Genomic DNA, 16,488 nt, shown 5'->3' with positions numbered 1-16,488 from the left:
ATTGTACCCTGTGATAAGAATTTTAAGGTCTTAAAAGGTAAAGGTACCCCTGCCCGTACGGGCCAGTCTTGACGGACTCTAGGGTTGTGCGCTCATCTCACTCTAGAGGCCAGTAGCCAGTGCTGTCCGCAGACACTTCCGGGTCACGTGGCCAGCGTGACAAGCTGCATCTGGTGAGCCAGCGCAGCACATGGAACGCCGTTTAACTTCCCGCTAGTAAGCGGTACCTATTTATCTACTTGCACCCCGGGGTGCTTTCGAACTGCTAGGTTGGCAGGCGCTGGGACCGAGCGATGGGAGCGCACCCCGCCGCGGGGATTCGAACCGCCAACCTTTTGAACGGCAAGTCCTAGGCACTGAGGCTTTAACCCACAGCGCCACCCGCGTCTTAGATATATATTATCTTAGATATATATTAAATGTTCGTAAATGTACCAACCAATTATGTACATAGATCAGTACAGGAAGACCGACCTGAAACCATTTTTGATTCCCAAACTGACCAAATGTTTTCCCTGCAAGGAGGGAGGGGGGTCAGGGAGCCTTCCCATTGTCTGAGGAATTGAGTAATCAGCATTTTAATGGGTGACAGACTATCAGGAAAGGCAATCAGATAACCCAGCAAACAGGAAAAACAACATTCAAATTTCTGTTTTAGACCATCTTTTCTGTGATGTAGGTATGTGGGGGGTGGTCTTGGGCTACACCCCTTCTGTGATGTATGTATGATATTTCTGGGGGTGGTCTTGGACTCCAGGGCAGGCAATTTAAAATGTCTATGTAAGGACGGGCACACCGTGGTTCTGGGTTTCTCGTTCTGGGTTCCTCATCTTTACCTGCATGTGAGGGGAGCACCCTGTTGCAATGGATCAATAAAGATCAGGCTTACTAGCTGCTTTGCTTCTCAGTATTCTCTGGTTGGCCTCTGTTATTTTCTTCTACCAATAGGGAACGTACGTATGGACTCTATATGGGCTCTTGGATACCCCATAAGGGAAAAAGGGCAGATTTTTGTTTACAACTCCAGAACTGCCTGCCATGGCCCTGGAGCTCCGTGGGGTGCTTATTTGGGTGCACATAAGTCTTTCTTTTTAAAAAGGAAGCTTCTGAGGAACTGTTTTTTTGTTCTATTGCTTTAGCACCATTGTCCCCCCCCCCCAGCAGGGAAGGGGCTGTGGGGAGTGCCCAGAAGGTTTGCTTAAGACTCCCTGGGGTATCCATGAATGCTGGCAGAGGGCAGAAGTGATGGATGGAGGATTTCGTTCCTTGCAGGCAGCTTGGAAATTCTCTGCAAGGTCAAAGTTCTCAAGACCCTTGCTGATGCCGGTTAACCTTTGACCTCCCCCCCCAAAAAAAACTGCTCCTTTCGGTGGAAGCTTGGCAGTACTATGAGGTATTTAAACTCCCATCCAAACATTTATTCTGTCATTCTCAAGATGATAGATGATAGATGATAGATAGATAGATAGATAGATAGATAGATAGATAGATAGATAGATGAAAATATATTGGATCTGCATTATTATGACAAAATATAAACTGTTAAGAAGTATAAAAGGAAATAATAAAAATAATTAATAACATGAGTCTTGCTTATACAGGTTCAAGCCATTCCGTATATAGATATCTATATATCCACACACACACACAGTATATTGGCTTCATGTTTTCGTAGCTGTAACAAACTTTTCTTTAGGTTGGTGGTACTCTTAATTTTATTAACAGGAGGGAATATCCCACACTTTCTATTTTATAGAGGAAGTGTGAGGATTCCAGTCTCTTTGCAAATTTTGTAGTTTCAAGTGTCTCGATTTATTTATCAGCTCAGTAAATTGGTCTCCCTCCAGTGTGAATATCCTTGTTTTTATATTCTGCGATGTGTGTCAGTGAGAAGGTTGCTGTTTTCTGTTGTACTCAAATTGTCGTTGATTACCCTTTTAAATGTGAATTTCAAACTTGCTTAGGGTTTTGTTGTTCTGCAGTTTTAATGTTTTGATGATTTGCACTTCTCGGTGAGATCCTACTGTGCTGTCTTTCTTGTGGAGCAAACTTCCTTCTTGTGCAAACAGGGTGTCTCCTATTTCTTCTGCCCCCCAACCCCCTGGAGAGTTTTGGAACCCATCAGATTTGTGGGCTCAATGCTGGAGCTCGCCTTAAATGTTCTAATGCCCTCCTGGATCAGTGATCTTGGTGGTTTTTTAGAGTGTGTGTGTAGTTTTTCATTAATGTAACATCAACATTGCAAAAAATACAAACAAAAAAACCCCAAATGTTACAAAACTTAATACAGGAGCAATACAGAGGTTGCGTTTTCCAAATAAAGGTAGAGCAGATAATGGAGATAGATAAAAGCAGAAAAACACACCAGGAAAGCCAAATTTCACTATTTGGTTGTATTTGACACGTAAGAAATGGAATTCCACAAAACAGTGCAGAGATTTCTGAGGTTTTCCTCATTCTTAGAAGCACATAGCTTGACAGTTCTTTTCTCTGCAGTAGTCTGAGTCCACATATTCTTGGGCAGCAATATGAGGTCTAAGTTTTCTTTCTGGGGCAAATTTGTTTTCATAGTTTTTGTTTTGTAATTTTATACTGAATGAATGTGTGTGTGTGTGCGTGCACGCATAATAATTCTTAAGCATCCTCCACACAAATCCTTTCTGAGCATAAAAGTGCCTCCAGATTTTAGCTTGCAGGGCCAGGGGGTGGGATTTGTGCCCCCCCAACCCAATGTGTGACAGTGAGAAGGGCCACAGAAAGATGGGATGCATCTCTCCTCTCCTTCCACCATGTGGCAAATTGCTTTGAATGTAGATTACATGCTGCTTTCACGCCTGGTGTGGTAATGCTTTCCTGGGGCTTGAATTTCCCAGACTCTATTCACCCCCCTTATTTTTTCTGTGGGGGTGGGAAACCGTTTTGCCCACAGCTGCCTTTGCACTTAACTCCCCATCCCACATGGTGTGCACACAGCCTTTTGGGGAGGGTCCCTTAGCTCAGTGGAGTTGCACACTTTCCCCACCCTGGAGTCATTTTCGGTTCTAAAAGGATGTTGGGTTGCTGGGCTGGGAAAGATTTCTGCCTGTCTCTCTGCCTGGGACCCTGGAGAGAGCAGCTGTCTGTCAAAGTGGCCACAATGCTCAGATAGACCAATGGTGTGACTCAATATGCCATGGTTATTAGGATATTTAGAACCCGCCTTTTGCCAGCTGCAGGAACCCCCTCCCAAACACATTTAAAAGGCTGTAGATCAGAATGCAGAACCAGCGAGATTAACAGCAAAAAGATTATAGAGACCAAAATGGGGGGAAATTCATTGAGGACGGGAGACCTTTTACTGAATATTCAAAGAGTTACTAAGCGAGATGAAAACATGAGCAGGATTCGAAATACGAGTGGCGGCATTCATTATTAAGATACATAGGTTAAAATGGATGTATGGAATAGCGTATGGGAAATATACAGCATTCAAGGGTGATATGAAAACCAGGGAAGGGGAGGACGGGAAGTGAATGGATAAAGTAAATTTAGGTCTATGTTAAAAATTTGCAAAGCTTTTTTGGGGGGGGGTGTGTGTGTGAAAAATAAGATTATACAGTAAATAAATATAAGGTCAAAATCAGCCAAAAATCCTTCTTCCTAGGGAACTTTGGGAATTGTATCTTCAAGTGCGTCTCCTAACAACACTCAGCACCCTTAACAAACTCCAGCTCCCAGAATCCTCTGGGGGAAGAAGCCATGACTTTTGAAGTGTCTTCATAGTTTTTTAATCTTAAGGTGTGAATGTGACCTGTTTCCCCTTCACACACACCCAGAGGGGCTCGGGTGGTAGTTAACCCTTTCCCTTCCCAGCTGCAGCCCAGATAAAGAATTCCTCTCCGCCCTGCCCCCCCCCCCAGCTGCCTCTTGTTTGGGTCTTTGCCTCTCACTTGTTCACGGCCTGCTGTCCTTCTCCCGGCAGGTGATCCAGCAGGCCTTGCACCGCCAGCCCAACACAGCCGCACAATACCTGCAGCAGATGTATGCCGCCCAGCAGCAGCACCTCATGCTCCAGACGGCAGCCCTGCAGCAGCAGCACCTCAGCAGCACCCAGCTCCAGAGCTTGGCTGCCGTCCAGCAGGTAGGCCTTTGGGGCTGGTGGGAGAGGGCTGGAGGGAGTCCTGCTCCAAGTGGAATCCTCTGGGCAAGGAAGGTGGTGGTTTTGTTCTATTGCTTTAGCCAGGATGTTGTTTATTGATTATAGCTCGGCTTTTAATGCCATCCTTCCAGACATCCTTATTAAAAAAGCTGACTGACGTGAACCTTTCTCCTACCATCTGTGACTGGATTAAAGACTTTCTGATAGATCGGACACAAACAGTGAGGATTGGACATGTGACATCTAATTCCTTAAAAATCAGCACTGGCACACCACAGGAATGTGTGGTCAGTCCCTAGCTGTATTCATTGTATACATACGATTGTGCATCATCTGACCCGTCAACTGCAGTTATTAAGTTTGCGGATGACACCACCATAATGGGTTTAATAACAGGTGGAGATGAATCAGTGTATAAAGGAGAGGTCCAAATAAATATCTACATGGTGCCTAGGGAACAACTTGCACCTAAATATCAGCAAGACAAAGGAGATGGTGTTGGACTTTCAGTGAAAGAGAGGAGAACTAGCCCCGCTGTAGATCGGGGAGGGCTGTGTGGAGAGAGTCTCTTCCTTTAAATTCCTATGAGCTTATCTCAGTGAAGACCTTACTTGGAAAATCAATACAACCCAGGTGGTTAAGGAAGCCCAACAGAGACTCCATCTCAGAGTATCGCGAAAGAACGATGTCAATCAACATTTGATGATCTCCTTCTACCAGTCCATAATAGAAAGTGACCTTTCATAATGCATCACGGTGTGGTACGCTGGTTTGATATCAACTGATAGGCAGTGCCTACAGAAGGTGGTGAATACAGCATTAAGATATTATGGGCTGTCCTGTGAATCCACTGAATGACATTGCGGAAGAACGTTATCTCAGGAGAGTGAGGAAAATTCTCAGGGATGATTCACACCCTGGCGAGCCCTTGGGCAGAAGATATAGAAGCATGATTAGTCACACCAACAGGGTAAAGATAACAACAGAGCAACTGACTTTCGGGTTTGGTGGGTGTGCGTCAGTAAATGAGGGGAATTAAGACTAAGAGAGCTGAGTTGGGGGGTGCACGTGTAATCTCACTGTATACAAGTTGTACAAGTGACAATAAAGTATTTTAACTGTTAAATGCATAATAATTAAATTAACCAGGCGTTGGGCTAGACAACCCTTGGGGTCCAATTCCAGCTCTACAATTCTATGATTGATTACATAATAGCAAAGGGCCCCTCCAGACTGGCGAGCTGTTTTTCATTCAGCATGTATTTGATGCATGTAATGGACATCAGGAAGTCGCCTTTGTTTGGTTTGTTTTCCCCCCACAAGATTTTTAAAAATCGTCACCTTATCAACTGGCACTGATACAGGTGCCACATAGGGTTCTGCATTTGTAAGAAATCTATCTCTTAGTGTGGTGGTGCCCACACTTTGGAACTCCCTGCCTATTGACCCCAGGCAGGTGCCTTTGCCATCCTCTTTTAGGCACCTGCAAAAACCCATTTTTGTTTCGCCAAGCCTGTTCAGGTATATAGAAGCTGACATGTGCTTTAATCTATTTTTTAGTTTATCTTTGATTTTAACCATTCTTTGAATTTATTACATATCTGTTTCCGAGGTTGGTTTTGTTTATAATTTGATTGTTTCATACTTTCTGTGAACTGCTTTGTGGTTCTTACGATTGAGCAGCATATATGAAATGGAAACAAATAACTTTTTTAAATGCAAGAATAGTACATGAGCAGTGGATCATTTATACTGGGTCGTTCACACGTCCGCATTGCCGTTCTTATTAATATTATTAATGATAAGAATAGTGATTTCATTTGTCAGTTCCTTTGTCTCAAGGCGCATTGGCAAAAAAAGGTACAACATGTCATTTATGTTCATTAAGATTTTTTAAAATTTCCTTTTATAATGTCTCCAAAACTGACACAAACAGGAGGGGAGAGGGCTCTTGCAGATTTCACATTGGGGCATCTGTTGGTTCAGGATCCTGGACTAGATGTGCCCCCTTTGGTCTGATCCAGCAAGCTCTCTTCTTACATTCTGACCCTGGGAAGGTCCCAGGTTCAAGCCTTGGTATAGGGCTGGGAATGCCCCACACCAGAAAGCCTGGAGAGCCTCTGCCGACCAGTGAAGTAAATGGGCAAATGCTCTTATCATAGAGACATCTAGTCCAACCCTCCATATTGCAGGAATCACAGCTATATGGATTCAGTATGTCTGATTTCTGCTTAATTCCCCCTGTGTTTGCCCTTCCAGGCAAGTCTGGCAGCCAACAGGCAGAATACCTCGTCCAGCAACAATGGGCCCACACAGACCCCGCCTCAGCAGTCCACGGTAAGCCTTGGGTCTGCCCCTCTCTCTGCAGGGCTGCTATGGGTTTCCGTTGCCCCACAGAGCTGGGGCCTGATGCGCTCCACTTTTGCTGGTGCAGATGGGTCTGTCCCCATCTCCTCCTCCATGCCATCGTCCAGATTCACTACACCACTTTCTGTCTTCCCTCTCCTCCCCACCCAATCCCAGATAAACCTGGCGACGTCCCCAGCTGCCGCCCAGCTGATCAACCGGGCCCAGGGCGTAAACTCGGCGGCCGCCTCTGGCATAGCTCAGCAAGCCGTACTCCTGGGCAACGCCAGCAGCCCCACCCTGACCGCCAGCCAGGCCCAGATGTACCTGCGGGCTCAGATGGTAAGTTGGCAGAGCATCTTGAATCCCCTGTTTGTGCCAGCTGGGTACCTCCAGGGGAGCTGACAGCCTATTGGGAGATGGTGTGTGCCTTACTGGTACATCTGGGGAGACTCTGGGAAGGGAACAGCATCCTGGAGGTGCTGAAACAACCTTGCCCTTTTGGGTGCTACCCTGGCTGTTCTTCTCATTTTACACCAGGCTGGGCGTTTTATTTTTTTATTTAATAGAATTACACACCACCTGTCTGTTGAAAAAAAGAAATACCCTCAAAAGCTATTTACAATGGGAATTAAAAAAAGAAAATGATTAGTAGAAAACAGTTCTTTCAAATGTTCAAAAGATAAAAGCAACAATAAACTAAAAACAGATTAAACCTCACATCCACATTCCTGGGGAGGATTGCTGAAACAAAATTGTTTTTAGTAGACGCTGGATAGAGTACAATGAAGGTGCCTGGCTGACATCAATAGATAGGGAGTTCCAGAGGGTAGGGTCTGCCTCTCTAAAATATGGCTTCCTTAACAAATGAGGGTATTACGGGGTACATGTAACAGTGCCAGCACCGCAGGAGTAAGGCAACCTCACAGGTAAACTGGTCCCAGGTTAAGGGCTTTATTTACTAATACAGTGGTACCTCGGGTTACAAACACCTCAGGTTACAAAAACTTCGGGTTACAGACTCTGCCAACCTGGAAGTAGTACCTTGGGTTAAGAACTTTACCTCAGGATGAAAACAAATCGTGCGCTGGCGGCGTGGTGGCAGCGGGAGGCCCCATTAGCTAAAGTGGTACTTCAGATTAAGAACAGTTTCAGGTTAAGAACGGACCTCTGGAATGGATTAAGTTCATAACCAGAGGTACCACTGTAGTAACACCTTGAACTTTGCCTGGTAGCAAATCAGCAACCAGTGTAGATTTCTGAGTGTGGTTGTTATATTCTGAGAAGGCCTCACTCCTGTCAGCAACCATGCTGCAGCATTCTGCACTAAATGCTGCTTCCAGATCTAGCACAAAAGAAGGTCCACATTGTGTGCAATGCAGTGATTCAGGTTTTACTGCAGTTTTGATGTGGTGGTGGTATGGAGAAGGTGGTGGAGGGCATCGGAATTGGTTCCGAGTCTCCCTAGAGCATGGTTTTGCAGTGAGGCCCATTCAGAACTTCCCATGCACAGTGGCTTCCTTCACGTGGCAGTTTATTCCATTTCCCCAACTTTCCCCTAACAGTTAATTTCTGTGATACATATGCGCTTTCACATAAGGGCAAGTTTAGCTCTTATTTCAGTGTAATTTGCTTCGGGGGGGGGGCGGGACAATTTGCAAATAACACAGAAATGAGTGCTAAGCTTGCTTTCTATTCCACCATATTTCCTGAAGTGGCTCAGATATAATGCAGTTGGGGAAATGCTCTTAAAATGGAATAAACTGTGGTTTGAATTTGGACAGCGGGCCTCTATTTTTGGATGTGGAATGTGCACACACTAGGTTTTTTTTAACCTAGTCAGTACACTCCAATTCTGGCATATTTTTTTAAAAAAATATGGTCACACTTTGGTAATGGTCAAAATTATGACCTCTCTAGTTACCCTTGCAAATGTGTTGCCTTGTGAAGTGTTGCAGTATATGCTTTCCTCTTCCCCTTACAGTCTGCTCCAGGAGAAATTCCCCCCTCCTGTGTCTTACTGAAGCAGCTAATAGCCTTTTGCTGTTTTTGCTTCCTTTCCTGGGTGAGGTGGCATCTTGGTTTGTTAACTTAAGAAACACTGCACATCCCAAATGCACAACTAAGGTGGTCTGTGAAAAATCTGTTTCTGATTTTAAGCTCCTTCCTGGAAAAATATAAGAAATAAGCGTATGCGTTTTTAATCCCTATTCTTCATTTCTGTTGATCCGTTTGGTGTAACTTTTTAAAGAGTGTTCCAAAGTTCAGGGGCAACCACTTTATTTATACATAATATGAAAGTATATACCGCTATGCACAAAAAATATTCGTGGAGTAGTACCTAAAAACCATACAGTAAGAGCCATATTAAAAAGCTAAAATCGGAAATCAGCTGTTATGGAAAGATGTACTGTATTCTTAACTGCCTGCATAGACCTGATGGAATAGAAAAGTATTCAGCAGGCGTTTGCAAGTTGAAGCAGAAGGCGCTTGCTGAATCTCCGGTGGCAGGCAGTTCCATAGGACTGGGCTGGCGACACTAAAGGCTTGGTTTCTCATGGTTGTCAAACGAGCTTTGCGAAATCAGGAAATAGCCAACAATGCTCCAGCAGATGATCTCGGTGATCTAGCTGGGACAGAAGGTTTCGGGTGATCCTTAAGGTGATACCCTGGACCTAAGGGCTTTGTAAATTAAGACAAGGACCTTGAATCTGGCTCAGAAGTGGACAGGCAGCCAGTGCAGATGCTTCAACAGTGGTGCCATGTGTTGCTGGCTAGATGCCTCCATCAGCAATCTGCACCAGCTGGAGCTTCTGAACCCAAGCCCAAGGGCAGCCCCAGATAGAGTGCATTGCAGTAATTCAGCATCAAAGCCCCCAACGCATGGAGTCCTTGAGCATGCTCCTTGGTGCATCCCTCCCCTCCGTCCCGCATGGTTGTGGTTTCCTGGGGCTGCTCCCCCCCAGCCCCCCCCACGCTGTGATCTCTCTGCTTGGACGGCAACGGGTGATGTATAAGGGGACCCGTTTCCTGTGATTTCCAGGCTCAGCAGAGTAACCTTGTGCAAGTAGCTAGGAGCCTAGGCCGTGCTCTCCCTCTCTCCCCGCAGCTCATCTTCACGCCCACGGCCACGGTTGCTGCGGTGCAGCCCGAGGGGGCCACCACCACCCAGCCATCCACCACCACAGCTCAGGTAAGAATCAGGAGGGTGAGGGTCTGGGTGTGTCTCTGCGGTTTTAGCAGGGAGAAAGAAGGGCAGGGAAGCCACAGCTCCCTGTTATAAGGTGCACAAGGTCTCAGGTTCAACCCCCAGCTTCTGGGAGAGACCCTCTCCAGGTGTAAAACCTTGGGGCGCTGCTACTGGTTGGTGTAGGCTCTGTGGGTGGACCAGGCTTCTGCAGCTGAGCTCTTTTCGTCTCCCATCTTGTTGCAGGTACAAAACTCATCTCTCCGCACCCAGCAGGCAGCCGCTCAGGGGCTGGCTCCCTCCCTGAGCCAGCAGCTCCCCACATTGGCCATGAAGCCCACCCCGAGCGGCAGCAGCCACTCCACCTCCTCTCCGGCTTCTCAGGGCAAGACGGCTGGGCAGGCTCCCGGCAGCAAGGCGGGTGTCTCCGAACACGCCCCGGAGCATCTTCGGAAAGGAGAGGGGGGTGGCGGAGGTGGCAGCAGCAGCGGGGGAGCTGGGAATCTGGATGGGCGGGGCGGCTCCACAAACCGGACGGTCAACTCCTCCACGACTCACCCGCTCATTGCCCCAGGTGAGATACTGGCCCTGTCTCCGCTGGACTGGGCCACAGGGTGGGGGGCAGAGCAAAGTTGGGGATATGGAGTAGCAGAAGGGGGTTGTCGTCTGCCCCCTTGCCCTGCTTCTGGGGCTGGGGGTTTCTTTTTGAGAACCACACCCAAATGAGGGGTGAGTGAGAAATCATCTAGAGTTGACTCTTAAAAAAAAATAAATCGACAATTTCATAAATACCAAAACATGGTAAATTTTTCTTTGTTTCCCCCCCGAATCCCCCTCATGTTTTCCATTGTTTTTAATCCCCCCCCTTCTGCATCCTACATACTCTCATGGTTATGTCATAACCACCATAAAATAATCTCTTAATTCCTACTGTGGGTCATAGTTCGAATCCTGCTTGCGAATTCATCATACTATAATATTTCTTAAGCCGACTCTTTAAGGCAGCCTTTGCCAGCCCAGATACCTTCCAGATGTTTTGGGTGGCAACGGATGGGAGTCGTTGCCCAGAATGCCTGGATGGGATGCGGATTGGTAAAGGCTGTTCCAAGGAACTTGGTGACTACTTCTTGTGCTTATTAGTAACTGGCTGGTGATTATATTACTATATTTTTCAGAATTCCATGTGAGATGGCTCAGTTGGTAGAGCATGAGACTCATAATGTCAGGGTCACACGTTTGAGCCCCATGTTGCACTAAGGATTCCTGCATTGCAGGGGCTTGGACCAGGTGACCCTTGTGATCCCTTCCAACTCTGACTCTAAAAGGGGTTGATTGTTAAACCACTCTGGGAATTGTCACTTCCGTAGGGGTCTCCTAGCAGCTCTCGGCAACTCTGGGGCAAAGAGTTTCTCTCCACTTTCGCTGTTGTTTATGGCAGCTCCTGACTCGCTTTATAGCTCACCGATTTTGCTTTGCTTCCTCCTGGAGTTTTCTCCTGGTTGAGCTGCGTCCCTGAACCCTGATCATGCTCCTTGCTCATCTGGATGCTAGCTAGAGAGGGGTCTATGAAGATGTAAATCTGCAGAAATTTTCAGCTCTTGGGAGCTCTACGCATGGACACTGGCATGAACCTCAGTTGCCTTCACATGGAAGACCTTACAGGGTTTGCGGCTTTCCCTTTAGCATAAAAATTTGTGGAGTTTAGCATTTGCTAAACTCACATGCTGCCGGAGACAGGAGGGACCTTGAAAACTTCTATGATGTTTGGTGGGATTTTATCTTGTAGACCACAAATGCCAGAAACACAGGACTCCCCTAATCATAGGACAATGAGAAATCAAGGTTTCCAAACAGTCTTAAGTACTTTACTAATTAATATTAAGTGGATATATCACACTTTTTATTGTTATTTTTATTAATTCATTTTTATCTCACAGAAGCAAATCAAACAGATTGACACTAATTTTTTTATACCAATTTGTTTGATTTCCTCCAGTAAAAATAAAACTGAGTCCACAGTAACTCTGACTAACCTATTAAAAAAACAACAACATATGGACCAGGTTTATGGGGAAACTGGCATTTTATTGGAATGACAAGTTCCGTTACAGTGTCCAACCTTATGCTACTTTCAACCTGCTGATACAGTATTTCTTTGTGTTATTTATCTTTGGCTTATTTTGATGATGATGATGATGATTTAAAGGGCATCTGGAGTGGCATTAGTTAACTGGCTCCTTTCTCGCCTCCAGCGTATTCCCAGCTACAGACCCACCAGCTGTTGCAACAGCAGAAGCCAATCCAGCACCAATTTGTGATCCAGCAGCAGCACCCACATCAACCCCTCCAGCCCAGGCCTCCGCAGCTGCAGGTCCCCCCTCCACCGACCCCCAGCCTTGGGGCACCCCCCAGCCTGCAAACCCAAGGGCCCTCGCAGAACCAGGCCCCCGCTACCAGCCTGCCAGCCTGCCAGGCCCCCAGCCAGCACAAGCCTGCTGCCAGCCAGCCCTCGCAGCAACACACTCCGCATCCCCCTGGGCCCCCAGCGCTGGGGGCCCAGAGGCTGGAAGGTGGCTCCCCAGCCAGACCCGCTGGCTGCCCGAACCACGCCAGCCAGCGCAAGTTCCAGCACGCCTCGGCCGTCATCCTTCAACTGCAGCCAGCTGTTGGGACGGTGAGTTGGGCCTCTGGGGGGCATTCGTTTTGGGGTGAGGACTGGGACAGAGAGGTGGAACTGGATCCTTTCCCCCCTCCCCCTGGTCTTTCCTCCCAAGGCAGGCACCTGTCCATCACCTACCTGTCACCCTTATGAGGCTAGGTGGTGACTCAAAAGGGGCTTGTCTTTTGGGAACCCACTTGCAAGTGGTTTTGATATAAGCTGCTTGCAAACAGGCTTCAGAGCGATGGCAAGCTGCTTTGCAAGCGGGACGGGTGGCCGTGGTTTGGGCAACAGCCCCATGGGCCAAATTCAGAACTCTTGTCAGGCCTGAGCAAGCCTCTGGGCTGGAAGTGCCCCACCCTCGCCTCAGCGCATTGCGAATCGCACAAAAACATCCCAGAGCAAGGGGAATGTCTTTGGTGTGTTGGGCAAACCCTGACTCCTTTTTTAGCTTTGGGTTTCCTCCTTGACCCCAGAAAGCCTCAGACTGTTCTTCCCCTGATCTAACAGAGCTCTTCTCATGGATGTTTGTTGTGATAGTGGAGCCTCTGCATCTGCGAGCAGCCTACCTCTGAATACCAGATGATGGGGAACATCAACTGGAAGCCTGTGGGCTTCCCCCTTTAGGCATCTGTTTGGCTACTGTGAAAACAGGGTGCAGGACTTATATAGGCCCTTTTTGGCCATGATCCAGTAGGGCTGTTCTTGGTTCTATTTATTTATTTTTACATATTAGGAAACCACTTAATGAGGCCATGAAAGCAGTGTGTAGCATAGGAATACAATACAGTACCCAAAAAAGGGGGGAAGTAAGTTGTAAAAACAATTAAAACATCCCTACAGAGTTACAATTCTTATTTCATTAATGACTGGGTCATGCCTCGGGGAAGGCTATGATGCTGAGACACCTGTCTAAGTTCAGCTGGGCATGGATTCCAGAGGGCTTGAGATGTGGCACTAAAAGCCCAGTTTTTAGTACAAACAAAGTGCACCTCTGTTCTGAGGTCCTTGCTTTGGTGACGTATGGGTCTTTGATCCTGCTCTGGGTGAGGCCACCCACTTGCTCATGGAACCCGCCATTTGGGGAGAGCTGCTTGACCCGTTGCCTCTGAAGGGATTGCTGCTTCCACAGGGGCTCCCATCCACACTTGATTTTCTGCCTCTGGCAGCCTGGTGTGATCTCTGTCCCAGTAGCCAGGCCCCTGGCAAGATGGGTTTGTGTGTGTGCCCCCTGAGTTCCTCCCCACTCCTACAGATCTCCTGTCTGCTTGTCTCCCATTATGGTTAGGGAGTGACACTTCTCTGTAAAGTACTAAACACTCTGACGGGCAAAATGCCTGCAAAACAACAGCGCATCTAAGCCTGCAGTTTCAGAGGGTTGAGGTTGTGCTCTGCCCGTGGCAGGTCCCGGGTTCAGTTCCCGTCAGAACTGCAGCAGATAGACCTCTGCAGCAGGGCAAGCAGGGGCCTCTTATTTCCCCCTGCTCTTGATGTTTTCCTCCCTCGCTTCTCTCGTCCTTCCTCTGCAGCCGCCACTCAGCAACCAGGAGAATTCCAGGAAAGACCCGTTTCCTGCAGAGAAGCCCCCGGCAGAGTCACGAGTCGCCCAGCCCCTACTCCCACCCCAGGGCGCTTTGACGACACCACCCCTGGCGGCCCCTCCTGAGCAGCAGGCCTCTGAGAGCACTGGGACCACTCCGCCTCACGGTAAGGGGTCTTTTTGGGGGGAGGAAAATGTGCTGCCTTTTTATGTGTGTGTGTGAGAATCTTTGCAGCCCTTCCTCTGCTGCAGGGTTGCTTTAAAAGGAACCGGAGAGGTGTGTTTTTCTTATTGCAATCTCCAGCGGGAGGAAGGAGAAGGTTGTCAAACTCTACTTGCCTCTGCCTGCAGCAATGCTTCTGAATCCCAGGGAGTGCTTCTGAATAGGCACTCAGGGGCGAAGTGGCGCAGTACGTTCCTATCTGTTGTTGTGGGGTTATGAGTGCTGCTCCAAATCATGGGCAGTTTGCAATGATGGCTCCAAGGGAGCCTCTGTGTTCAGGAGCAGTCTAACTCTGAGTACCTGTTGCAGAGAATCAAGCAGTGGAGGAGCACGCTATTTGTTGGCTGCTGTAGAAAGTGGTATCCTGGATGAGACAAAGCCCATCTTGGTTTGATGTTTTTTTAAGGAAAGGTGAATTCTACAAGCTGAACTAATTGATATGTATTCTGTACGTGGTTTGGCTTAACGTCGTTCTTATGATTTGGTTGATTGGGAAAGGGGCAAAGTGCTGGAGAGCACCCCAAACCCTCGTATCTTCTCCCCGTGCCAGAAAGTGTTGGAAACCCTACTTGCCCCCAGCTACTGAAATTTCCCCCTTTCAGTGTTTTATTGTTGCTGATCTCAGGGACTAGAAACTTGCCTCTTGATGAACGTAAAAGATAATCAGAGTATTCTTTGAGATTAACCCCCCCCAAAAAAAAAATCTGGAAGTGCACGGAAGTTGATCCTGGACTGTATGGAATCCTTAGGGAGATAACACCTGGTTCAGAAATATCTATGCCTTCTTCCCTGTGGATGATGGGAGCTGTGGTCCAAAACACCAGGAAGGCAACAGGTTGATTTAGACAGTGATGGCTGGAGCCCTTTTCTCAGACAATCTTGAAATTCAGCTTCCCTCTTGAAAGATCAAGTTTCTAGTCCCCTGGCTATGGAAATGTGTGGGTGGCATTTTGTGCATTCTTGGAAGATGGTTGTTGTTGAGGAAAGGGGAGCTGAGCTGATGATCCAGGGGCTGTTTTTTTAGTGTTCCGAGAGACACGTTTTCCATTTCCCCCACCCCACCCGAACATGCACATTCATGAAAAATAAGCCGTAAAAACTGAAATTTCCTTAGCTTGCCCCACCTGGTTCTACCAGGAGAACTGGTTTAGGCTTCCCGAGGGGACCTGGGGACCCAAGTCTCATGAGAAGTTGAGTGCGTTTAGCCTGGAGAAGAGAACTTTGAAATGTGACATGATGGAGCCATATTTAAATATCTGAAGGGCCACCTGCCAGGGATTCTTTAGCTGTGATTCCTGCATTGCAGGGAGTTGCACTAGATGACCCTTGGGATTCCTTCCTACTCTGAGATTCTAAGGCTATTGTCTTCCAACCCTGGCAGGGCTGCTTTTATGTCCCCCTTGGCATGGGCTTGTTTTGGAGAAGGGAAAATGTTTGTTCTCTCCCCGCCTCCCTCCATCATCTTTGCATAGTAGTACTTGATCCCGCCTGCTTTTTGTCCCAGTTCCATGGGGAGGGGAGGGTTCCATCGCCCCCTCCTTTTTTTGTTTGCACTCTTGGGAAGCTGGAGGGGGGCCCTTGCTGCCTGCCTGCTGCAGAGACAAAAGGCTCTGCAGCTGGATCTTTGACCTGGCTGCACATTCCCTTCAATCAAGTTAAATGGAGCAAACCTTTTCTCCTTTGGGGAAGGGGAGCCCCACATCTGCATTTGGGCCAAGGGAGAGGAGGGGGTGCTTGGATATTCCACCCCCCCAGGGAACAATGGCTCCCCTCTCCTCCGCAGACCCTTTGTGGGGTGGGGGGTGGGCCACACAAGCACACACCTGCTTTCTCCCTCCCCCAGCTGCTCAAAAATCACTTTCACTCTCAGTCCCTCTCACGGCTTCCTTTTTTGTGTGTCCAGTGCTGAAAAAATAATGGAAAGTGGAAACGAGAGAGAGAGAGAGAGAGAGAGAGAGAGAGAGAGAGAGAGATTTTCCACTTTCCATTATTTTTTCAGCACTGGTCAAAAAAAAAAAAAGGAAGCAGTGAGTGACTGAGAGTGAGAGTGATTTTTGCATAAACAACAACAACAACAAAAAGCCAGCACGGATTCCCCAGATGTCAGGGGCATCCTGTTAGTTGAATGAGGAGCTGAATTTTCATGGCTGCCAGGACTCCCCCTCCCCCAGTATCTAGAGAGCAAGTGTAGTGGTTAGTGTGGTGGATTCTAAGACCGGGGAGAGTGGATCCCCACTCAGCCACAAGGCTCACGGAGTCACCTAGTGCCAACCAGTAGATCAGTCTTGCCTACCTTACAGGGTTGTTGTGAGGAGAAAAGGGGGAGGAAGCTGATAATCAGATATCTAATATTCTTTGCTCAGACTTTGTTATTTTAACCCATGTGTGGCTGTAC

General features: G+C 47.6%; 1 protein-coding gene across 1 annotated transcript in view; it reads left to right on the top strand.

Annotated features, from left to right (window-relative positions):
* The window catches only part of PHC2 (polyhomeotic homolog 2), a 59,616-nt gene that overhangs the window by 23,963 nt on the left and 19,165 nt on the right, over positions 1–16,488 (top strand). The window contains exons 3-9 of the mRNA XM_081923953.1: positions 3,962–4,120; positions 6,398–6,475; positions 6,662–6,826; positions 9,528–9,677; positions 9,918–10,245; positions 11,924–12,345; positions 13,860–14,037. Of these exons, the coding sequence (XP_081780079.1) occupies positions 3,962–4,120; positions 6,398–6,475; positions 6,662–6,826; positions 9,528–9,677; positions 9,918–10,245; positions 11,924–12,345; positions 13,860–14,037 (1,480 nt within the window). The remainder of the gene's footprint in view (positions 1–3,961; positions 4,121–6,397; positions 6,476–6,661; positions 6,827–9,527; positions 9,678–9,917; positions 10,246–11,923; positions 12,346–13,859; positions 14,038–16,488) is intronic.

The sequence above is a fragment of the Podarcis melisellensis genome (assembly GCF_964234715.1).
Source record: "Podarcis melisellensis genome assembly, chromosome: 8".
In the NCBI taxonomy this organism is placed as follows: Eukaryota; Metazoa; Chordata; class Lepidosauria; order Squamata; family Lacertidae; genus Podarcis; species Podarcis melisellensis.
This window is presented reverse-complemented; position numbering and strand designations above follow the sequence as displayed.